We start from the raw sequence: 24,983 nt of genomic DNA on the forward strand, positions 1-24,983 counted from the left end.
AGTTCTGTTATAACTGTTTGTTGCAAGTTTGTGCGACAACGGAGGGACATGAGGGCCAAAAAGAGCGGGGATCCAGGTGGAATCCGAGTAGTTTTTCACAATGGTGGTCATTCAAACAAACAACTGGTTTCTGAGTATAAATCAGACTTAATGCGTAGTTGAAAAGCAGTATCTAACTCCCATTTGTTAATTTTCATAGAAATTTTATTTATTATTACTTTTGTCTGATTCAAAATATTTCTGTGACCAATGTTTTTTTTCTTTTATTAAAGGAGGGGGACCAACCAACCTGTTTATATTGACTGAGTAAAACCTCCCAGCTCCCAGCATGGAGGCAGCATTATGGCTGAGGTCTGCGGGTTTTTCCAGAACATCTGTTACCTGAACACAACGATCTCCTCCGTCGCATCCTGCTTCCTCTTGTAGTGCTGCAGGCAGATGTTGCAGCAGTCTTGTCGTGGATGAAGCCCTCTGGTGACGACAGAGCGGAGATGAGCCAAGGACCAGTGGAGGTCGTGGTTCAGCAGACTTGTTGTCGTTTCCAGCAACGTCTGAGAGACAAACAAACATCTTTACTGCTTCTATCTCAAATATCATTATCTTACATATCCAATTAGATTTCTACTTGGCTCTACCTTTCTTATACCTAAACCAAAATGCTTCGGTTATCCTGAGCTATTTTCTGCATTTGTGCTGCTATAGGCTTAGCCCGCTGGAGGACATAGGGACCCTTGTTCATCATTATATCTCTATTCTTCCATTCTGCTGTATTTGTTAGTAGTTCAATCTCTAAACTTACGCTCTCTCTTGAATTGTCTGAATAAAGTGCATTGAGATAGAATGTGTTGTGAATTGGAGCTATAGAATTAAACTGAATTCAATTGAATCGATTTATTTAAGAAGGCTTTAAACTGTTACATTACCTAAGCTTTTTCAAACAAAGGGCTGAACATTTACAAGACAATAAAGCAAAATGATATAGAATGAAACAATTAAGACTAATAGGTAAACAAGAAACAAAGACACTAAAACTAAACTGAAATGAGATGCATAGGATGAGTGGACAAGTGTGTCTCTAACTTAGCTTTGAAACCGTCCATAGATGTCTGCCGAGTGTCTATGGGGAGATATCTTCAGACAGACGGAACACGGAGGAAAAAAAGCTCCGCAACAATTTGGGCTTTAGGAACTGTTTAATGAGGCAGTTATCATGTTTCAAGGCAAATCTTTGGGACAGATGATGTCATTTCTGACATCCAGTGACTATTAGTCTTGTCAGCATTAAGAAGCAGGAGATTATTAGCTAACCAATTCCGAAATAAATTCAGACAGACTTTATTTGTGACTCGTCAGAAAACCTTCCTACGGTTACAGGAATATAGCTGCACCTAATCAGCATGGCAGCAGATGGTTACATGAAACCTAATGGGAATTAACCTGACTCCGCCAGATGGATTTGCTCCACATATCCATCTGGAAACCTTCCGTTGAAGTAATTTTGGGAAGGGGCGAAAATACTGGTTAGCTGATTGGCCTATGTTGGTGATAGACGGGCCAAATAAACCAATCAGATCAACGAAGCATATGACATACTAACAGAGCGAAGACGAAGAGGAGCCAATTGATAGATCAAACTCTTGCTGAAACCAGTCGGGAGAAGAGCAAAAACATCTTTTCCTCTGAGGAAAGCCTCCAGAGCAGTGTTTGCTCTTCTTTCAGTGAAGAAATACTCTGTAATTCCTATAAAACTCCGATATCCACGCTAACGCTAGTTTCATCGGCTGAAGCCGCCATGTTCTTTAGACTGAACTGTCGCGCTTCTTGTTGCGTCACACCTCAACCCGCCTCAAAGCCAACGCTGATTGGACGTTCGTTTGGTGAACGGCACCAAATTTTCTTTAACGTAAAGTAGCCAGACTGATCTGCGAGTGAAACCTTGAAAGCTCGCGAGATCAGGATGGTCTCACCAGGCTAAACGTGAATAAACTGCCAGTTAGTTTGTGGAAATCTGCTCTCTTTTTCCCCAGTTTCGACCGACAAAAGTGTATGTATCTCTGGTAGATTTATTTCATTTTAAGGCTTATTTTTTTCATACTTTTTCATATGTATGTTTTAAATGTTTTTATTTGAGGGTTGAGAGAAAGGAAATTTCTGTTTTGTGTATGTATACACATGGCTGACATGAAAATAAAGTTACTTTGGCTTGAAAAGACCGAGAGGCAGAAGGTGGACAGAAAAAAAGCAATGGGGCCGGGAGCAGACCCCTGGGGGACCCCATGCCTCGTGGAACAGGTCTCTGAGTGATCACTTTTACAAACTAACATTCTGAGATCTCCCTTGTAGGCAGGATCTACAGCCATGGGAGTACGTTCCCTATCTAATTAAGAGCTAAACTCAAAGATCATCTGACTGAACCCAAATTGCCCTTCTCCAAATAAGGATTTTATCCATTAAGACATACAGGTGCTGGTCATAAAATTAGAATATCATGAAAAAGTAGATTGATTTCAGTAATTCCATTTAAAAAGTGAAACTTGTATATTATATTCATACATTACATACAAACTCATATATTTCAGATGTTTATTTTGTTTAATTTTGATGATTACAAATGACAACAAATGAAAATCTCAAATTCATCATATCAGAAAATTAGAATATTGTGAAAAGGTTCAAAATTGATGGCCCCTGGTGCCACACTCTAATCAGCTAATTAACTCAAACCACCTGCAAAAGCCTTTAAATGGTCTTTCAGTCTAGTTCTATAGGCTACACAATCATGGGGAAGACTGCTGACTTGACAGTTGTCCAAAAGACGACCATCGACACCTTGCACAAGGAGGGCAAGACACAAAAGGTCATCGCTAAAGAGGCTGGCTGTTCACAGAGCTCAGTGTCCAAGCACATTAATAGAGAGGCGAAGGGAAGGAAAAGATGTGGTCGAAAAAAGTGTACAAGCAAGAGAGATAACCGCACCCTGGAGAGGATTGTGAAACAAAACCCATTCAAAAATGTGGGGGAGATTCACAAAGAGTGGACTGCAGCTAGAGTGAGTGCTTCAAGAACCACCACACACAGACGTATGAAAGACATGGGTTTCTGCTGTCGCATTCCTTGTGTCAAGCCACTCTTGAACCACAGACGCGTCTAAAGAGAACAGGACTGGACTGCTGGTGAGTGGTCCAAAGTCATGTTCTCTGATGAAAGTAAATTTTGCATTTCCTTTGGAAATCAAGGTCCCAGAGTCTGGAGGAAAAGAAGAGAGGCACTTCATCCACGTTGCTTGAAGTCCAGTGTAAAGTTTCCACAGTCAGTGATGGTTTGGGGTGCCATGTCATCTGCTGGTGTTGGTCCATTGTGTTTTCTGAGGTCCAGGGTCAACGCAGCCACATACCAGGAAGTTTTAGAGCACTTCATGCTTCCTGCAGCTGACCAACTTTTTGGAGATGCAGATTTCATTTTCCAACAGGAATTGGCACCTGCACACAGTGCCAAAGCTACCAGTACCTGGTTGAAGGACCATGGTATCCCTGTTCTTAATTGGCCAGCAAACTCTCCTGACCTTAACCCCATAGAAAATCTATGGGGTATTGTGAAGAAGATGCAATACACCAGACCCAACAATTCAGAAGAGCTAAAAGCCACTATTAGAGCAACCTGGGCTATCATAACACCTGAGCAGTGCCACAGACTGATCGACTCCATGCCACGCCGCATTGCTGCAGTAATACAGGCCAAAGGAGGCCCAACTAAATACTGAGTGCTGTACATGCTCATACTTTTCATGTTCATACTTTTTCAGTTGGCCAACATTTCTATAAATCCTTTGTTTTTATTGGTCTTCAGTAATATTCTAATTTTCTGATATGATGAATTTGAGATTTTCATTTGTTGTCATTTGTAATCATCAAAATTAAACAAAATAAACATCTGAAATATATGAGTTTGTATGTAATGTATGAATATAATATACAAGTTTCACTTTTTAAATGGAATTACTGAAATCAATCTACTTTTTCATGATATTCTAATTTTATGACCAGCACCTGTAAAAGCTCCAAACAAGCTGCCACCTGGGAAGAAAAAAATGACCCCAAACCCTAAAAGCTCAGGCCAACCAAGAAATTTGTGAGAGCTGACATCCGGTCTCCTTTCCAGTTCATGGCCTGTAAAGGGAACCTGTCTATGAAGTCTCACCTGTTCATAGGTAAAGGTGTCCAACATCCCCAGAATGAGCCCCTGAATCTCCGCCAGCTTTCCTCGTCCATAAACGGGGTCCTGATGGAAACAATCCAGCAGTTCGTGTCACATGTTTGAAGCAGATTCACTGGATTTCCTGACAGAAACTCCACCCACAAGAGCTGAAGGGTGGCTAAGACTGGAATCAACATGTGTTTCTGACTAGAATATCTAATTTTCTAAAACAGAATAAGACCAAAGATTCAGAGCGATCTGCCCTCCTGGTGAAAAACTTTTTTTCACCAGCCGAGGTTCTTCTGTAATCAGTAAACTAGCTAACTTGAATAAAAAGCCGGGGCTCATATTTCTATGTGAACAGTTGATCTGTTGGCTGGAGGTGAAGCAACGTTTCTCTGAGGACATTAGGACCCAATATCATCATGGTTGAGGTGCAATAATCATGACCTCAGCTTACCCAACAGAGGAATCGGTTGTTTAAACAGCAACCCAAAGCCACAGATACACACCTGCAGTATGTGCTGAATGATGGCGGGGAGGGAAATAAAGCTGCTCATACAGTTCAGGACCTTCAGGGTCATCTCCTTCAGACCTGCCACAAACACAGACATGTTGTCTCACTAGAACAATAATGACAATAATGACAGGTTGTTCTCAAGAAATAAAACCTAAACATCTAACTCCGTCTGAACGTCCGCGCTGACCTCTAATTCCCTCCATCACTATCTAGAGCTGGGACTATACAGTGAACTTTATAGTGAACTTAATTAAGTGACGGTTCAGATAGATGATCACTGCTTTGTGCTCTCTGTTGATCATGTAACTCCGCCTTTCTTCATCGTCCGCGGGGCGCTGTGACAACAAATCTGATGATACTTTGAGAGCTGAGAGCTCTCCACACAAAGCATGTTGGAACATGGATGGATATTGGATGGATGGATGGATGGATGGATGGATGGATGGATGGATGGATGGATGGATGGATGGATGGATGGATGGATGGATGGATGGATGGATGGATGGAAGTTGGATGGATGGATGGATGGATGGATGATGGATGGATGGATGGATGGATGGATGGATGGATGGATGGATGGATGGATGGATGGATGGATGGATGGATGGATGGACGGATGGATGGATGGATGTTGGATGGACAGATGGATGGATGGATGGATGGATGGATGGATGTTGAATGGATGGAAGGATGTTGGATGGATGGATGGATGGATGGATGGATGGATGGATGGATGGATGGATGATGGATGGAAGGATGGATGGATGTTGGATGGATGGATGGAAGGATGTTGGATGGATGGATGGATGGATGATGGAAGGATGTTGGATGGATGGATGGATGGATGGATGGATGGATGGAAGGATGTTGGATGGATGTTGAATGGATGGAAGGATGGATGGATGGATGGATGATGGATGTTGAATGGATGGAAGGATGGATGGATGTTGGATGGATGGATGGAAGGATGTTGGATGGATGGATGGATGGATGGATGGATGGATGGATGGATGGATGGATGGATGATGGAAGGATGTTGGATGGATGGATGGATGGATGGATGGATGTTGGATGGATGGATGGAAGTTGGATGGATGGATGGATGGATGGATGGATGTTGGATGGATGGATGTTGGATAGATGGATGGAAGGATGTTGGATGGATGGATGGAAGGATGTTGGATGGATGGAAGGATGTTGGATGGATGGATGTTGGATGGATGGTTGGATGATGGATGTTGAATGGATGGATGGATGGATAGATGGATGGATGGATGTTGGATGGATAGATGGATGGATGGATGTTGGATGGATGGATGGATGGATGGATGGATGGATGGATGTTGGATGGATGGATGGATGTTGGATGGATGGATGGATGATGGAAGGATGTTGGATGGATGGATGGATGGATGGAAGGATGTTGGATGGATGGATGGAAGTTGGATGGATGGATGGATGGATGGATGGATGGATGGATGGATGGATGTTGGATGGATGGATGGATGTTGGATAGATGGATGGAAGGATGTTGGATGGATGGATGGAAGGATGTTGGATGGATGGAAGGATGTTAGATGGATGGATGGATGGATGGATGTTGGATGGATGGATGGATGATGGAAGGATGTTGGATGGATGGATGGATGGATGGAAGGATGTTGGATGGATGGATGTAAGTTGGATGGATGAATGGATGGATGGATGGATGGATGGATGGATGGATGTTGGATGGATGGATGGATGTTGGATAGATGGATGGAAGGATGTTGGATGGATGGATGGAAGGATGTTCGATGGATGGAAGGATGTTGGATGGATGGATGGATGTTGGATGGATGGTTGGATGATGGATGTTGAATGGATGGATGGATGGATAGATGGATGGATGGATGTTGGATGGATAGATGGATGGATGGATGTTGGATGGATGGATGGATGGATGGATGGAGTTAGTCACTGGGTCAGGTGACCTCTCCAAGATGGCGGCTGTATCCTACGTGCCCCAGCAGCCAATAGGGGGTCTACTCTTGATTACATTTATGGTTCTGGAGTTTGAAAGTTTAACTTTAAAATATTTTCGAACAACATTGTTGTAACGATACAGTTTAAATTAAAGTAGAAGATTATTATTATACAATTATAAATTATAGGTGTTCTAAAACTTCACCAGTTTTTCTGTCAGGTTTGTGTCGCTGTGAATCAGAAACGTTCTTAACGTAAAGGGTTGCTTCCTGGTTGCATGTTTACCATCTGAGACGTGTTTATCCTTGAGTCCCATCACTTCCTTCTGTGAGGCCATCATGGCGTCCAGCAGTGGGAACCACAGGTCCTGTAGGGTGGAGGTAGCATTAGCTGCAGTGATGGAGTTCCCACAGTGAAAACACTCTGCTTACCTTTCCTTGCTCTTGGTCCAGGTTCTGACAGTTCCGATGACAGAAGAGAATCATTTGGTTCAATGAATTCCTGACATTCATCAGTGTTAAATCCAGCTCCTCTTCATCCCGTCTGTCAGCTGCTCCTTCTCCGTCATGGCTCACCTCTGCTGACAGGACATGCAGTCTTTCCTTCAGGGTCTTCAGAGGAGAGAGGAAACATTTAGAGCAGCTATGTCTGAAATAAAAGTCATCAGCTCCTGTATGATCTGTACCTGCAGCAAGCAGGCAAACGCTCCATGGATATCTCCCTTCTTCTCCAGGAGGTAGGCCTTGGCTTCATTACAGCCGTACTTCTGCGTTATCTGGAGACAAAAGCTGTTTCTCAATTCAAAAGAACGCCAGTATGGACTCATGTCCTCGCCAAGTGTGTTCTTTAGAAGAACACAGAAAAGTATGGACTCTGGGAGAACAGGAGCACGCAGCATAAATCTGGGTCAAATGGAACAGATGCGTACTGATGACATCACTACATTCAAAGCTAGTCTGGAACTGCATTTCACCTCCTGTTATTAATAGTCTCTAGATAATAATAAATGTTTACTTTTTGGATTTATTGGGGAATAATTATTAACACAGCCAGATAAACACAAATCAAATTAACATTTTCCAAATAAAACAAAAAACTCGCCATCAGAGCCAGCGGTCCTTCACACACGGCTATGCAGAGAGAGGGCTGCTGCTAATGGGCTAACGTTAGCCCTGGCTGCTGCTGATGGGCTAACGTTAGCCCTGGCTGCTGCTGCTGGGCTAACGTTAGCCCTGGCTGCTGCTGATGGGCCAACGTTAGCCCTGGCTGCTGCTGATGAGCAAACGTTAGCCCTGGCTACTGCTGATGGGCTAACGTTAGCCCTGGCTGCTGCTGATGGGCTAACGTTAGCCCTGGCTGCTGCAGACGGGCTAATGTTAGCCCTGGCTGCTGCTGATGGGCTAACGTTAGCCCTGGCTTCTGCAGACGGCTAATGTTAGCCCAGGCTGCTGCTGATGGGCAAACGTTAGCCCTGGCTGCTGCTGATGGGCAAACGTTAGCCCTGACTGCTGCTGATGAGCTAACGTTAGCCCTGGCTGCTGCTGATGGGCTAACGTTAGCCCTGGCTGCTGCTGATGAGCAAACGTTAGCCCTGGCTGCTGCTGATGGGCTAACGTTAGCCCTGGCTGCTGCTGATGGGCTAACGTTAGCCCTGGCTGCTGCTGATGGGCTGACGTTAGCCCTGGCTGCTGCTGATGGGCTAACGTTAGCCCAGGCTGCTGCTGATGGGCAAACGTTAGCACTGGCTGCTGCTGATGGGCTAACGTTAGCCCCGGCTGCTGCTGATGGGCAAACGTTAGCACTGGCTGCTGCTGATGGGCTAACGTTAGCCCTGGCTGCTGCTGATGGGCTAACGTTAGCCCTGGCTGCTGCTGATGAGCAAACGTTAGCCCTGGCTGCTGCTGATGGGCTAACGTTAGCCCTGGCTGCTGCAGACGGGCTAATGTTAGCCCTGGCTGCTGCTGATGGGCTAACATTAGCCCTGGCTGCTGCTGATGGGCAAACGTTAGCCCAGGCTGCTGCTGATGGGCTAACGTTAGCACTGGCTGCTGCAGACGGGCTAATGTTAGCCCTGGCTGCTGCTGATGGGCTAACGTTAGCCATGGCTGCTGCTGATGGGCAAACGTTAGCACTGGCTGCTGCTGATGGGCTAACATTAGCCCAGGCTGCTGCTGATGGGCTAACGTTAGCACTGGCTGCTGCAGATGGGCTAATGTTAGCCCTGGCTGCTGCTGATGGGCAAACGTTAGCCCAGGCTGCTGCTGATGGGCTAATGTTAGCCCTGGCTGCAATTACCCTCGTAGGTCCGCTGGCTGCTGCAGTCCTCTGAACTTCAGAAATTTATTTTTATACTACACATTAAATCAGTAAATGGGCCATATAGTGACATTTTAACGTTTAAAAGTATAATGTTCTCGCCTCAAATGATCTTAAAACGTACTTTTATTGAGCAAGGGCAACAGAAAAGAGAACTTTTAACTTAATACTCTGAGCTCTGTGAGCGCTCATCTGGAAGCTGCTGCTGCAGCAGTGCATGCTGGGACAGCTGTCAATCTCAAGAACGGACAAGTCTGCTCTGATGCATGCTGGGTAAAGAAGAGGAGGTGAGAACAACATCTGGGGACTTTGTCTGTTCTCAATCTTCCTTGTTCTTGTTAATTGGAACAGTACTAAGGCTGAGGCTGATGATGTTTCACGAGTTTACAAGCACATGAGAATGTGCAAGTACCACTGACCTGTATAGCCTCGTCTAGTCTGTAATGCTGAGATGTTTGCAGGAACTTCAGAAGCTCTTGGGATTCAAACCGGCACATCAGGTCCAGCAGAAGCTCATAGAGTTCAGGGTCAAGAGGCAGAAGGGATGCCGGCTGAGACCCTTCCCTGTAAAGAAGGAGGAGAACACAAAGAGCCACGGGTCCAGGATTAGGAGGAAGGGTTGGGTGAGCAGGGGGGGAGGTGTGTGAGCAGGGGGCAAACCGTACTGAGGCTTCAGAAGGCAGCGGAGAAACTGGAAGAGCAGCTGGTCGTCCTGCAGAGGCAGAAATAAAAGGAGAGGACACAGAGGGACTCAGAGAAGCCCTGGAACAGAAGCCACTCTGTTCTTTCTACAGAACAATCCATTCTATCAGCTTTTTAACTTTTGGAGTTTAACTCCATGACATTTATATATTTTTCATATGCAGCATGTCTGCAGAAGAGATGACAGCTGGCAGGTAGAGTTTATCTCCCCCAAAAAAACTCCTGGATCAGCTTTTCTTATTGGTTGACGCTCTGCGTCCAGCAGGAAAAAGTAAAATTTGTTGAACTCCAGCATTGAGCGCACGGATGCGCCGCTGGACCTCTCGACGCCTTCCCTCATAGACTTTGAATGTAGATCTCACACTTTGACACAACAACGCGCCAGGTCTAAATGCAACTTGAGATGGAGGAACCTGCAGATCTTCTCTGAACGTTTAAGCTGTTAATACAGCAGCAGAACCGCTGAGTTTCAAGAGCGGTTTGGAGACGTTTGGAGAAGTTAAGAGAAGAAAGTTATACTGTTAAAGGAATAGTACACCCAAAACATGATTAGCCTTCATTTTCTACTCACCCCCATGCTGAACAACACTCTGGAGTACTTTTTTGATATCTCAAATGCATCTGGAGATCTGGGAGGCTTCTTGCTGTCTGCTGACATTCAAATAATGGAGGTCTATGGCGCCCGAGGCAGAAAGGTCAATAAAAGTCCACAAAAAACGTGTCAATATTCCTCCATACTGCTCTTCCAATGTATTCCAAGTGTCCTGAGTGGGTAGCATCCAGAATTTACTCGAAACAAAGTAATTTAGAATGTTTTTAGAGCATAAACAGTAGTGTATAGGATTTCCTAAAAGCGCGTTCACGAGTCTACGGAAACCGCGGCAGACCAAACCAGATGAAAGTGCGCATTCAGCTCGGCAAAGAACTCATGCTCTTCCTCAACACTGAAGTCCTCAGACATTTTTCTTTCATTGTTTCTTTCTTTGCACAGGTAAACAGCACATTTCTTCTTCTACGCTTGCATTATCGGCAGAGCAGACGTTGAATGCGCACTTTCATCTGGTTTGGTCTGCCGCGGTTTCCGTAGACTCGTGAACACGCTTTTAGGAAATCCTATACACTACTGTTTATGCTCTAAAAACATTCTAAATGACTTCGTTTCGAGTAAATTCTGGATGCTACCCACTCAGGACATTTGGAATACATTGGACGAGCAGTATGGAGGGATATTGACACGTTTTTTGTGGACTTTTATGGACCTTTCTGTCTCGGGCGCCATAGACCTCCATTATTTGAATGTCAGCAGACAGCAAGAAGCCTCCCAGATCTCCAGATGCATTTGAGATATCAAAAAAGTACTCCAGAGTGTTGTTCAGCATGGGGGTGAGTAGAAAATGAAGGCTAATCATGTTTTGGGTGTACTATTCCTTTAAGTCTATGAGATTAAAGTTGTAACATTACAAAAATGAAGTAATTACGTTATAAGGTATTGTGGAGGATTTTCATGAATTTTTTAAAAGACCCGTACCCTCCACTTTGAAAAACAATGCACGTGCGAGAGCGTGCATGAGTTGAGGTTCTTATTGCTTATACAAGCTTACTATGTCTGAACGTCTGCTCTAACCCCTAAAACCTTCCATCACTATATACAGCGGGGACTATATAGTGGACTTTATAGTGAACTCAGTTAACTGACCATTCAGACAGATGATCACTGCGTCTTGCTCCGTTGGTCACGTAACTCCTCCACTGCACGGTGCCTGCGCCATCTTTGTTTTTAGTTTCTGCTCTGGGTTATAGCTGCCTCTTCTGAGGCCTTTCTTTTCTTCTCATACACTTCGTAGACACTTTTTCTTTCACGAGCCTCGGGCCAATTTCTGAGAACCGCGGTGAGAAAGGTGAGCTTCAATGACTGTCTGAAACCCTAGTTCATCACAGATATACGCCTGAAAGTGCGCATGCGTAGAAAAAGATGGCTAGTGGGACGAGCACATAGGACGGCCTTACATAAACATATCACCAGAATGATTGACAGTTAGGAGGACCACTGATTGAGATGATCCACCCGGAAATAAACGATCGACCTCTATACCTTTAAGATTACATTTCCTACTCTAATGTGAACTCTTCTCAGAAAGCTCAGCCTTCTAGCTGATAACTCCATCAAAGCTTAAAAAAAAAGATTTTTGCCTCACATTAATATCACAATTTTACTCTATTAATGTTATGACTTTTTTCTCATCATGATATGAGTTGAATCTCATCATAAAAAAGTTTTGGCATGGCGCAACTTTAGGTGCAAAGAAAGGCACCTTTTTACTGGTTAGGCTGGGCTCAATATGGGCTCCATTCATGCATCAGAGTCTGTTAAAAGGTTTGGATCTGTTGTTCGGTGTTGATCCAGACTGAGGGGAGAAGGAACCCTGGTCAGATTAAAGCGGACCCAACGTGGTGTGAACTCCACCTTTCCCTGTCATGTCACCGAGTTACTGATTATTCCTCACTGATTTCCCCTCAGACACATATCTTACCGAAGCGGCGGGCTAAAGAATAACGTGTCTAAAATGTGGAAAGAATGAAAAAATGAAGGTGGTGTCTGTGTTGCATAAGGCCTGAAGTGATCCCGATGAATCGGTTTACCTGCAGCGAAGAGATGATGGATTGCACCTCATCGGCGAAGTGCCACGTCACCAGGTCGGCTAACTTAGCAGGACACAGGCTAACCAACTCCTGGAAACACAACAAGCTAATCAGCCTGGATACAAAGAATGACTGCGGATGAAATCATCATCCTTCCAGCTCCACTTAGCCATCTTCCTTTGCTATAATCTGACCACTAACAGCCCAGTTCCTGACCTGCATGTGCTGCAGCACCTTCTGTTTGACCTTTAGCTTCTCTTCAGAGCTGTAGCCTGGCATGGACATCAGGTTGTGGATGTAGCTGAAGATTTCAGACTAAAATAAAAAAAAAAAAGACCATTTACACAATTATAACAGAAAATCGTACATTTTGTTCAAAGATAACTGGGGGAGTTGGGGCAGCTGTTGTCTTCTTCAGACATGGCTGACCCCCACCTAGCTACTGCTGTGCACTGTCTGTCAGCTAGCTGAAAGAAGGCTTCACTGCTTCTCTCCAAGTCGTCCAGAAGGCGGTTTAAAAACTACAACATTCTAGGCTGGGATTGGCAGACAGCTGGCTGTGGGCGGAGCCGATAGCCTGACTTACCAAACAGGCTAACATCCGTTTGTTAGTCTAGAGTACAGCTAGCTCAGTTACTTACAGCTGCTACGTTTAACAGCTGTTAGCATGAGTTGGTGTCAGAATCACAGAAAATGTTGAAGATAACATTTTTGTTATCATCAGGGATCCAGAGGATCTCACTCCCATCAGACCACCGCACTGCTAACCCTGAAGCATCCCCCTTCCGTACCTGACGCAGAGGGTCTCTCAGATAGCAGTCCACGATGCGCTCATACAGATGCTTCTTCTCATACAGGAACTCACAGATCTGGTAGCTGGAGGCAGCAGAGCCATGAAGACACAGTTTCATGTCAGAGAATAGAATTTTGTTATCATGGCGACTCATTTATTACTGTCATGATTAAACAGATAAAAAAAAAGAAAGAAAAAAAAATCTAAAACATTTTCGCCAGGGTTGATATTACATATATAATAACCCATCGTTTAAGGTTTTGGTCAGATCCTGCTACCTGACAGCCCTTTAGACTTATCCATGATGCTGCTTTAACCTTTATGTGGAGGGCAGAAAACGTAAGGTTCTGGTGGAACCCGGATTAACAGAGCGGGTTTCCTACCTTCAATCAGCTGTATAAAAGAACAATTATCATCATCATCATAATCATCATCATGTCTGGACGGTAACTTACAACTTGGCTTTCTCTGCAAGAGTGAAGAGTCTTTCTTCATTGAACTGGACCACCCCCCCAACCTGCAGCAGCTCCAGCAGAACCTAAGAACCACACAAACAGATTCAAGAATCTGCTTCTAAACTCACAGCATCTCAGCACCACTGTTTTACATATGGGGGACGTAAAGAATTGAGTGACTCTGAAGAGAAAAAAAAAAAATGGTCTTGTGGCAACGGTTAGTTTCTCGTGCACACCAGTTAGTTTCTCGTGCACACCAGTTAGTTTCCCATGCACAGAGGTTAGATTCTCATGCGCACCAGTTAGTTTCTGGTGTGCACAGGTTAGATTCTCATGCGCACCAGTTACGTTCTCATGCCCAACAGTTAGTTTCTCATGCGCACAGGTGAGATTCTCGTGTGCACACAGGTATTTTCTCGTGCCACGGGTTAATTTCTCTTACCGACTGATTAATTTTTCGTGCGCAACAGTTAGTTTCTCATGCGCATCGGTTAGCTTCCTGTAAGCACCAGTTATTTTCTCATGCACACCGGCTAGTTTCTCATGCAGTTAGTTTCCCATGTTCACCAGTTAGTTTCCTATGTGCACCAGTTGGTTCCTCATGCACACCAGTTAGTTTCCCGTGCGCACCAGTTGGTTCCTCATGCACACGAGTTAGTTTCCCGTGCGCACCAGTTGGTTCCTCATGCACACCAGTTGGTTCCTCATGCACACCAGTTAGTTCCTCATGCGCACCAGTTAGTTTCCCGTGTGCACCAGTTAGTTTCCCATGCACACCAGTTGGTTCCTCATGCACACCAGTTAGTTCCTCATGCACACCAGTTAGTTTCCTGTGCGCACCAGTTGGTTCCTCATGCACACCAGTTGGTTCCTCATGCACACCAGTTAGTTCCTCATGCGCACCAGTTAGTTTCCCGTGTGCACCAGTTAGTTTCGCATGCGCACCAGTTGGTTCCTCATGCACACCAGTTAGTTTCTCATGCACACCAGTTGGTTCCTCATGCACACCAGTTGGTTCCTCATGCACACCAGTTAGTTCCTCATGCGCACCAGTTAGTTTCCCGTGTGCACCAGTTAGTTTCCCGTGCGCACCAGTTGGTTCCTCATGCACACCAGTTGGTTCCTCATGCACACCAGTTAGTTCCTCATGCGCACCAGTTAGTTTCCCGTGCGCACCAGTTGGTTCCTCATGCACACCAGTTAGTTCCTCATGCGCACCAGTTAGTTTCCCATGCGCACCAGTTGGTTCCTCATGCACACCAGTTAGTTTCTCATGCACACCAGTTGGTTCCTCATGCACACCAGTTAGTTCCTCATGCGCACCAGTTAGTTTCCCATGCGCACCAGTTAATTTCCCGTGTGTACCAGTTAGTTTCCTGTGCACACCATTTAGTTTCTTGTGCGCACCAGTTAGTTTCCCATGTTCACTAGTTAGTTTCCTGTGTGCACCAGTTAGTTTCCTGTGTGCACCAGTTAGTTTCCCATGTTCACCAGTTAGTTTCCTGTGTGCACCAGTTAGTTTCCCATGTTCACCAGTTAGTTTCCTGTGTGCACCAGTTAGTTTCCCATGTTCACTAGTTAGTTTCCTGTGTGCACCAGTTAGTTTCCCATGTTCACCAGTTAGTTTCCTGTGCGCACCAGTTGGTTCCTCATGCACACCAGTTGGTTCCTCATGCACACCAGTTAGTTCCTCATGCGCACCAGTTAGTTTCCCATGCGCACCAGTTGGTTCTTCATGCACACCAGTTAGTTCCTCATTCACACCAGTTAGTTTCCCGTGCGCATCAGTTGGTTCCTCATGCACACCAGTTGGTTCCTCATGCACACCAGTTAGTTCCTCATGCGCACCAGTTAGTTTCCCGTGCGCACCAGTTGGTTCCTCATGCACACCAGTTAGTTTCTCATGCACACCAGTTGGTTCCTCATGCACACCAGTTAGTTTCCCATGCGCACCAGTTAGTTTCCTGTGTGCACCAGTTAGTTTCCCATGTTCACTAGTTAGTTTCCTGTGTGCATCAGTTAGTTTCCCATGTTCACCAGTTAGTTTCCCGTGCGCACCAGTTGGTTCCTCATGCACACCAGTTGGTTCCTCATGCACACCAGTTAGTTCCTCATGCGCACCAGTTAGTTTCCCGTGTGCACCAGTTAGTTTCCCGTGCGCACCAGTTGGTTCCTCATGCACACCAGTTGGTTCCTCATGCCCGTGTGCACCAGTTAGTTTCCTGTGCACACCATTTAGTTTCTTGTGCGCACCAGTTAGTTTACCATGTTCACTAGTTAGTTTCCTGTGTGCACCAGTTAGTTTCCTGTGTGCACCAGTTAGTTTCCCATGTTCACCAGTTAGTTTCCTGTGTGCACCAGTTAGTTTCCCATGTTCACCAGTTAGTTTCCTGTGTGCACCAGTTAGTTTCCCATGTTCACTAGTTAGTTTCCTGTGTGCACCAGTTAGTTTCCCATGTTCACCAGTTAGTTTCCTGTGTGCACCAGTTAGTTTCCCATGTTCACCAGTTAGTTTCCTGTGTGCACCAGTTAGTTTCCCATGTTCACCAGTTAGTTTCCTGTGAGCACCAGTTAGTTTCCCATGTTCACCAGTTAGTTTCCCATGCGCACCAGTTAATTTCCCGTGTGCACCAGTTGGTTCCTCATGCACACCAGTTGGTTCCTCATGCACACCAGTTAGTTCCTCATGCGCACCAGTTAGTTTCCCATGCGCACCAGTTGGTTCCTCATGCACACCAGTTAGTTTCTCATGCACACCAGTTGGTTCCTCATGCACACCAGTTAGTTCCTCATGCGCACCAGTTAGTTTCCCATGCGCACCAGTTAATTTCCCGTGTGCACCAGTTAGTTTCCTGTGCACACCATTTAGTTTCTTGTGCGCACCAGTTAGTTTCCCATGTTCACTAGTTAGTTTCCTGTGTGCACCAGTTAGTTTCCTGTGTGCACCAGTTAGTTTCCCATGTTCACCAGTTAGTTTCCTGTGTGCACCAGTTAGTTTCCCATGTTCACCAGTTAGTTTCCTGTGTGCACCAGTTAGTTTCCCATGTTCACTAGTTAGTTTCCTGTGTGCACCAGTTAGTTTCCCATGTTCACCAGTTAGTTTCCTGTGCGCACCAGTTGGTTCCTCATGCACACCAGTTGGTTCCTCATGCACACCAGTTAGTTCCTCATGCGCACCAGTTAGTTTCCCGTGTGCACCAGTTAGTTTCCCATGCGCACCAGTTGGTTCTTCATGCACACCAGTTAGTTCCTCATTCACACCAGTTAGTTTCCCGTGCGCACCAGTTGGTTCCTCATGCACACCAGTTGGTTCCTCATGCACACCAGTTAGTTCCTCATGCGCACCAGTTAGTTTCCCGTGCGCACCAGTTGGTTCCTCATGCACACCAGTTAGTTTCTCATGCACACCAGTTGGTTCCTCATGCACACCAGTTAGTTTCCCATGCGCACCAGTTAGTTTCCTGTGTGCACCAGTTAGTTTCCCATGTTCACTAGTTAGTTTCCTGTGTGCACCAGTTAGTTTCCCATGTTCACCAGTTAGTTTCCCGTGCGCACCAGTTGGTTCCTCATGCACACCAGTTGGTTCCTCATGCACACCAGTTAGTTCCTCATGCGCACCAGTTAGTTTCCCATGCGCACCAGTTAATTTCCCGTGTGCACCAGTTAGTTTCCTGTGCACACCATTTAGTTTCTTGTGCGCACCAGTTAGTTTCCCATGTTCACTAGTTAGTTTCCTGTGTGCACCAGTTAGTTTCCTGTGTGCACCAGTTAGTTTCCCATGTTCACCAGTTAGTTTCCTGTGTGCACCAGTTAGTTTCCCATGTTCACCAGTTAGTTTCCTGTGTGCACCAGTTAGTTTCCCATGTTCACTAGTTAGTTTCCTGTGTGCACCAGTTAGTTTCCCATGTTCACCAGTTAGTTTCCTGTGTGCACCAGTTAGTTTCCCATGTTCACCAGTTAGTTTCCTGTGTGCACCAGTTAGTTTCCCATGTTCACCAGTTAGTTTCCTGTGTGCACCAGTTAGTTTCCCATGTTCACCAGTTAGTTTCCTGTGTGCACCAGTTAGTTTCCCATGTTCACTAGTTAGTTTCCTGTGTGCACCAGTTAGTTTCCCATGTTCACTAGTTAGTTTCCTGTGTGCACCAGTTAGTTTCCCATGTTCACTAGTTAGTTTCCTGTGTGCACCAGTTAGTTTCCCATGTGCACCAGTTAGTTTCCCGTGTGCACCAGTTAGTTCCTCGTGCGCACCAGTTCCTCGTGCGCACCAGATACTTTCTCGCATGATGCAGGAATATTTTGGTGTTCTTCAAAATGGATGATCGTTAAATAATTAGGCTATATTTTCAGTTTGGGCTGCCATACATTGCTGCATTGCTTGCAAGACGTCACCATTATGTTGTGTCTGAACGTCCCATAAAACGGATCCTGAAGTCCTGTGGTCTATTTGAGCGTTAAGGATAAGCAAACCTTGATTATGTTGTGACCTTTATTCAAACAACTGCAAATGACTGCACAGAGATAGATACAGGTGCTGGTCATAAAATTAGAATATCATGAAAAAGTAGATTGATTTCAGTAATTCCATTTAAAAAGTGAAACTTGTATATTATATTCATACATTACATACAAACTCATATATTTCAGATGTTTATTTTGTTTAATTTTGATGATTACAAATGACAACAAATGAAAATCTCAAATTCATCATATCAGAAAATTAGAATATTACTGAAGACCAATAAAAACAAAGGATTTATAGAAATGTTGGCCAACTGAAAAGTATGAACATGAAAAGTATGAGCATGTACAGCACTCAGTATTTAGTTGGGCCTCCTTTGGCCTGTATTACTGCAGCAATGCGGCGTGGCATGGAGTCGATCAGTCTGTGGCACTGCTCAGGTGTTATGATAGCCCAGGTTGCTCTAATAGTGGCTTTTAGCTCTTCTGAATTGTTGGGTCTGGTGTATTGCATCTTCTTCTTCACAATACCCCATAGATTTTCTATGGGGTTAAGGTCAGGAGAGTTTGCTGGCCAATTAAGAACAGGGATACCATGGTCCTTCAACCAGGTACTGGTAGCTTTGGCACTGTGTGCAGGTGCCAAGTCCTGTTGGAAAATGAAATCTGCATCTCCAAAAAGTTGGTCAGCTGCAGGAAGCATGAAGTGCTCTAAAACTTCCTGGTATGTGGCTGCGTTGACCCTGGACCTCAGAAAACACAATGGACCAACACCAGCAGATGACATGGCACCCCAAACCATCACTGACTGTGGAAACTTTACACTGGACTTCAAGCAACGTGGATGAAGTGCCTCTCTTCTTTTCCTCCAGACTCTGGGACCTTGATTTCCAAAGGAAATGCAAAATTTACTTTCATCAGAGAACATGACTTTGGACCACTCACCAGCAGTCCAGTCCTGTTTCTCTTTAGCCCAGGCAAGACGCTTCTGACGCTGTCTGTGGTTCAAGAGTGGCTTGACACAAGGAATGCGACAGCAGAAACCCATGTCTTTCATACGTCTGTGTGTGGTGGTTCTTGAAGCACTCACTCCAGCTGCAGTCCACTCTTTGTGAATCTCCCCCACATTTTTGAATGGGTTTTGTTTCACAATCCTCTCCAGGGTGTGGTTATCTCTCTTGCTTGTACACTTTTTTCGACCACATCTTTTCCTTCCCTTCGCCTCTCTATTAATGTGCTTGGACACTGAGCTCTGTGAACAGCCAGCCTCTTTAGCGATGACCTTTTGTGTCTTGCCCTCCTTGTGCAAGGTGTCGATGGTCGTCTTTTGGACAACTGTCAAGTCAGCAGTCTTCCCCATGATTGTGTAGCCTATAGAACTAGACTGAAAGACCATTTAAAGGCTTTTGCAAGTGGTTTGAGTTAATTAGCTGATTAGAGTGTGGCACCAGGGGCCATCAATTTTGAACCTTTTCACAATATTCTAATTTTCTGATATGATGAATTTGAGATTTTCATTTGTTGTCATTTGTAATCATCAAAATTAAACAAAATAAACATCTGAAATATATGAGTTTGTATGTAATGTATGAATATAATATACAAGTTTCACTTTTTAAATGGAATTACTGAAATCAATCTACTTTTTCATGATATTCTAATTTTATGACCAGCACCTGTAGATGTTTTTAAAATGTCTGGAAAATGAAGAGTTCCTTCTGATATGACAAAGTATTTGGTGCGCATGAGAAACTATGGCTACGTTCACACTGCAGGCCTTAATGCTCAATTCCGATTTTTTTGTGAAATCTGATTTTTTTGCATGTCCGTTCACACTTCCAAGTATATGCGACTTGTATGTGATCTACTGTGTGAACTGAAAGCGTTCAACCGAAGTGTCCCGCATGCGCACTCGAGGACGCGATGACGTCACATGTAGCAAGCGTCCTCAGTGTTTGCGGAAGTAAACATGACTCGTAATACCGCAGCGTATATTGCGTTCTTTAAGTTCTTCTCCAACAGGAGCAGGCACATTACGAATGAAATCTTTTTAAGAAGATCAAAAAGAAAGAGAGCCAGATTTCTTGCAATGGCGTTTTGTGGGGCAGTAATAGCAACGTCCGTACAGAGCTCTCACTGAGCTCTCTATTGACTGCTCTCTGTGTTATCTTCCGCCATGGTTGTTAGTTTTTCCCACCTCCGCTTAGTAGGACGCAGATTAGTAAGGTTTAGTAACATTTGTCAAGTATCAATGACGTGTAGGTCGGATGAATGCGACCTGGCCGTACAGACACAGGTCGCATTTGAAAAGATCAGATACGTATCGGATTCAGGACCACATATCCAAGTGGCCTGGGTTGCATTTGAAAAAATCCGATCTGTGTCGTTCAGACTGTCATAAAAAGATCAGATACAGGTCACATATGGGCAGCCTATAACTGGTGCGCACAAGAAAGTTTTTTTTTTTCTTTTCTTCAGTGTCCCTTTAGGAGCTCAGTAGAACCGATCTAACCTGCTGCTAAAAGAGAAACAGATCTCACAGCAGCAGCACACTGTCTGACGCTCATAAACTTTATATGAACATCAATGCTTAATAAGGGCCGATAAACGGCGACCACACCAGAACTCCCCTGACCTTAACAATCTGAGATGAAGATCAGCTTCTGTGTTTACATGTACCTGCTGCCTTTCGGTGTGACGAGAATCATCATCTGGACAACAGAGGAACTCCAGGACCTGAGAGAGGGAGAGAGAGGAGGAATCCACACATTCAATCTTTACATCTTTATTGATTCCAGTCTGTTGCACAAACATCATGACCCCAAATATTTAATAAAAGTTTGAATAATATTGCATTTAGCTTGGTTGGTTGTTTTTCCCAAAGGAACAGAGAAGCTGACCTAAAATTGTTAAAGTATTGTTCTTTTTTGATCATGTTTTTTTGCAGCATAAAACTGGGGCGATCCAAAAATCATCTGTGGTCAGATGGACGCCTTCCTTCCCTACGTGTCTCAGTCCAGAAGCCTGTTACCAGCTGCTGGTTGCATTCCGTCTGTTGGCTGAGGTCAATAAGACCAAAGGGACTGAAGTGAGTAAAACTATGAGAGATGCTTTAAATAACCTCTATGTCTTCCTGTCTGTTCCTACTGTAGACGAAGGTTTCACCAGAACAACTTCATCAACAGAAGCTTCCATCTGATCCTGAGTCCAGCCTGCTGCTAACACCAGGACATCATCATATCCGTCTATTCTTGTTTCAGTCTGAAAATCACTTTCAATTCCATTTCCATTTAGTTTTTTTAAACGTAAACATGAAACAGCTGAAGAGTAGGTAGAAACTTTCCGCCCTAAGCATTTCAGGCTAATGTTAGCACGATGACAGCAAGTCGGGCTAATGTTAGCGCAATGACAGCAAGGCGGATTAATGTTAGCATTGATGACAGCAAGTCGGGCTAATGTTAGCGCAATGACAGCAAGACGGATTAATGTTAGCGCAATGACAGCAAGACGGATTAATGTTAGCACGATGACAGCAAGTCGGGCTAATGTTAGCGCAATGACAGCAAGGCGGATTAATGTTAACGTTGGTGACAGCAAGGCGGGCTAATGTTAGCACAAGGACTGCAAGGCGGATTAATGTTAGCATGATGATAGTAAGGCAGGCTAATGTTATCACAGTGACAGCAAGTTGGGCTAATGTTAGCATGATGACAGCAAGTCAGGCTAATGTTAGCGCAATGACAGCAAGGTGGACTAATGTTAGCATTGATGACAACAAGGCGGATTAATGTTAGCACGATGACAGCAAGGCGGATTATTGTTAGAGGTGATGACGGCAAGGCGGGCTAATGTTAGCACAATGACAGCAAGGTGGATTAATGTTAGCGTTGATAACAGCAAGGCGGGCTAATGTTAGCGCAATGACAGCAAGGCGGATTAATGTTAGCGGTGATGACGGCAAGGCGGGGTAATGTTAGCACAATGACAGCAAGGCGGATTAATGTTAGCGCTGATGACAGCAAGCGGGCTAATGTTAGCGCAATGACAGCAAGGCGGAATAATGTTAACGTTGGTGACAGCAAGCGGGCTAATGTTAGCATGATGATAGTAAGGCAGGCTAATGTTAGCACAGTGACATCAAGTTGGGCTAATGTTAGCATGATGACAGCAAGTCGGGCTAATGTTAGCGCAATGACAGCAAGGTGGACTAATGTTAGCATTGATGACAGCAAGGCAGATTAATGTTAGCACGATAACAGCAAGGCGGATTAATGTTAGCACAATGACAGCAAGGCAGATTAATGTTAGCATTGATGACAGCAAGGCGGGCTAATGTTAGCACAATGACATCAAGGCGGTATAATGTTCGCGTTGATGACAGCAAGGTGGGCTTATGTTAGCACAAGGACTGCAAGGCTGGCTAATGTTAGCATCTTGATAGTAGGCAGGCTAATGTTAGTGCAACGACAGCAAGGCGAGTTAATGTTAGCACAAGGACTGCAAGGCGGATTAATGTTAGCATGATGATAGTAAGGCAGGCTAATGTTATCACAGTGACAGCAAGTTGGGCTAATGTTAGCATGATGACAGCAAGTCAGGCTAATGTTAGCGCAATGACAGCAAGGTGGACTAATGTTAGCATTGATGACAACAAGGCGGATTAATGTTAGCACGATGACAGCAAGGCGGATTAATGTTAGCGGTGATGACGGCAAGGCGGGCTAATGTCAGCACAATGACAGCAAGGCGGATTAATGTTAGCGTTGATAACAGCAAGGCGGGCTAATGTTAGCACGATGACAGCAAGTTGGGCTAATGTTAATGCAATGACAGCAAGGCGGATTAATGTTAGCGTTGATGACAGCAAGGCGGGCTAATGTTAGCGCAATGACAGCAAGGCGGATTAATGTTAGCGGTGATGACGGCAAGGCGGGCTAATGTTAGCACAATGACAGCAAGGCGGATTAATGTTAGCGCTGATGACAGCAAGCGGGCTAATGTTAGCGCAATGACAGCAAGGCGGAATAATGTTAACGTTGGTGACAGCAAGCGGGCTAATGTTAGCATGATGATAGTAAGGCAGGCTAATGTTAGCACAGTGACAGCAAGTTGGGCTAATGTTAGCATGATGACAGCAAGTCGGGCTAATGTTAGCGCAATGACAGCAAGGTGGACTAATGTTAGCATTGATGACAGCAAGGCAGATTAATGTTAGCACGATAACAGCAAGGCGGATTAATGTTAGCACAATGACAGCAAGGCAGATTAATGTTAGCGTTGATGACAGCAAGGCGGGCTAATGTTAGCACAATGACATCAAGGCGGTATAATGTTCACGTTGATGACAGCAAGGTGGGCTTATGTTAGCACAAGGACTGCAAGGCTGGCTAATGTTAGCATCTTGATAGTAGGCAGGCTAATGTTAGTGCAACGACAGCAAGGCGAGTTAATGTTAGCATGATGACAGCAAGGCAGGCTAATGTTAGCATGCTGAAAGCAAGGTGGGCAGATGTTAGCATTATGACAGCAAGGCAGGCTAATGTTAGCATGATGACAGCATAGTGAGCTGATGATAGCATGATGACGCAAGGCGGGCGGATGTTAGCATGATGACAGCAGGGTGGGCTGATGTTAGCATGATGACGCAAGGCGGGTTAATGTTAGCATGATGACAGCAGGGTGGGCTGATGTTAGCATGATGATGCAAGGCGGGTTAATGTTAGCATGATGATAGCATCGTGAGCGGATGTTAGCATGATGACAGCAAGGCAGGCCAATATTAGTATGATAATAGCATGGTGAGCTGATGTTAGCATGATGACGCAAGGCGGGTTAATGTTAGCATGATGATAGCATGGTGAGCTGATGTTAGCATGATGAAAGCAAGGTGGGCTGATGTTAACAAGATGTTAGCATGATGATAGAGGTGCATTATAGTACTGTGTAATGTTGCTCCTGAAGGCTCACACTGAAATAAATGGTGTCATCTGTACTTAACAGATTGATCAATGATATAGAATATAAAGTTTGGGGCTGAGCAGCGAGCCCTGCATAACATACAAAGGTTATATAAAGAGACGTATAGATACCCATTTGTAGATGCTGCTAAAAAACGACTTTCTAAGTTATTTTCCAGGTGGATGTGTCTGATTTCTGGCCTTGTGTTTGAATCTCAGCCCTTTCTTTTACGGACTGAATTCTGGTTTAGTTTCTGTGATGATGTCGATAACCTCCGCCGCTTTTAAAAAAATCCTCATCTAATTTTGAACCCATCAACCTGCCAGACTGATAACTGAATACAGGAGGTTCTCAGCAGACTGTAGCACATGAAAGGGTTTAAATACAACTGTCATCCTGAAAGAAACTCTGACAATGAACTAAATAAGAGCTTTTCCTGCAGTCAAAGGTGCTATTCTGAAAGAGTGCATCTTTGTATACCTGATCGAAAAGGTTCCTGTTCACAAACAGTGTGTTGTTTGGTTTGGCCAGCTGGCGAGCCAAGAAGGTGAAGAGACCGCCAACCTGGGAGGGAGTGAAGTCAGGGTTGTCCACCATCACCTTCAATATAAAAAAAAAGATTCATATTTTGATTGAGAAAAAACGCATAAAGATCATTTTAAGTCTCAGCAGAAAGACATAATGATTTATTTATTTATTTCACTCCTCAACCTGCTGGCCAACTCTTATGAAACAATGTTCTTCAAAGTGAGACATCCTGTTAATGTCAACTTATTCATTAATTATATAGTCTTTATCAAGAAGCGACGGCTGACACAAACAGGTCCTTATGGTTCATTAAAACCCACAAATAATCCACCATTATCACTGGCTAACAATCAAACACATCTTTTGGCAATAAAGCTTGCAGCACCTGATCACAAAGCAACTTCCTTTCTTTATCATCTGAGGTAAAAAGTGCTCATGAGTCCAAGTAAAGCAT

At 44.5% G+C, this 24,983-nt stretch overlaps 1 protein-coding gene across 4 annotated transcripts in view; it reads right to left on the bottom strand.

Annotated features, from left to right (window-relative positions):
• Window positions 1–24,983, bottom strand: part of vps8 (VPS8 subunit of CORVET complex) — a 68,643-nt gene that overhangs the window by 12,279 nt on the left and 31,381 nt on the right. For all 4 annotated transcript variants that reach the window (XM_038271199.1, XM_038271198.1, XM_038271197.1 and 1 more), the window contains 14 exons: window positions 24,482–24,601; window positions 20,723–20,779; window positions 13,586–13,668; window positions 13,129–13,213; window positions 12,554–12,652; window positions 12,338–12,427; window positions 9,661–9,707; window positions 9,415–9,559; window positions 7,365–7,454; window positions 7,111–7,290; window positions 6,965–7,046; window positions 4,707–4,789; window positions 4,198–4,278; window positions 382–551 (listed from right to left, as the gene is read on the bottom strand). In XM_038271199.1, coding sequence (XP_038127127.1) covers window positions 382–551; window positions 4,198–4,278; window positions 4,707–4,789; window positions 6,965–7,046; window positions 7,111–7,290; window positions 7,365–7,454; window positions 9,415–9,559; window positions 9,661–9,707; window positions 12,338–12,427; window positions 12,554–12,652; window positions 13,129–13,213; window positions 13,586–13,668; window positions 20,723–20,779; window positions 24,482–24,601 — 1,412 coding nt within the window. The remainder of the gene's footprint in view (window positions 1–381; window positions 552–4,197; window positions 4,279–4,706; window positions 4,790–6,964; window positions 7,047–7,110; window positions 7,291–7,364; window positions 7,455–9,414; window positions 9,560–9,660; window positions 9,708–12,337; window positions 12,428–12,553; window positions 12,653–13,128; window positions 13,214–13,585; window positions 13,669–20,722; window positions 20,780–24,481; window positions 24,602–24,983) is intronic.

This window comes from Cyprinodon tularosa, unplaced genomic scaffold, assembly GCF_016077235.1.
Source record: "Cyprinodon tularosa strain WSP-4 unplaced genomic scaffold, ASM1607723v1 ctg794, whole genome shotgun sequence".
In the NCBI taxonomy this organism is placed as follows: domain Eukaryota; kingdom Metazoa; phylum Chordata; class Actinopteri; order Cyprinodontiformes; family Cyprinodontidae; genus Cyprinodon; species Cyprinodon tularosa.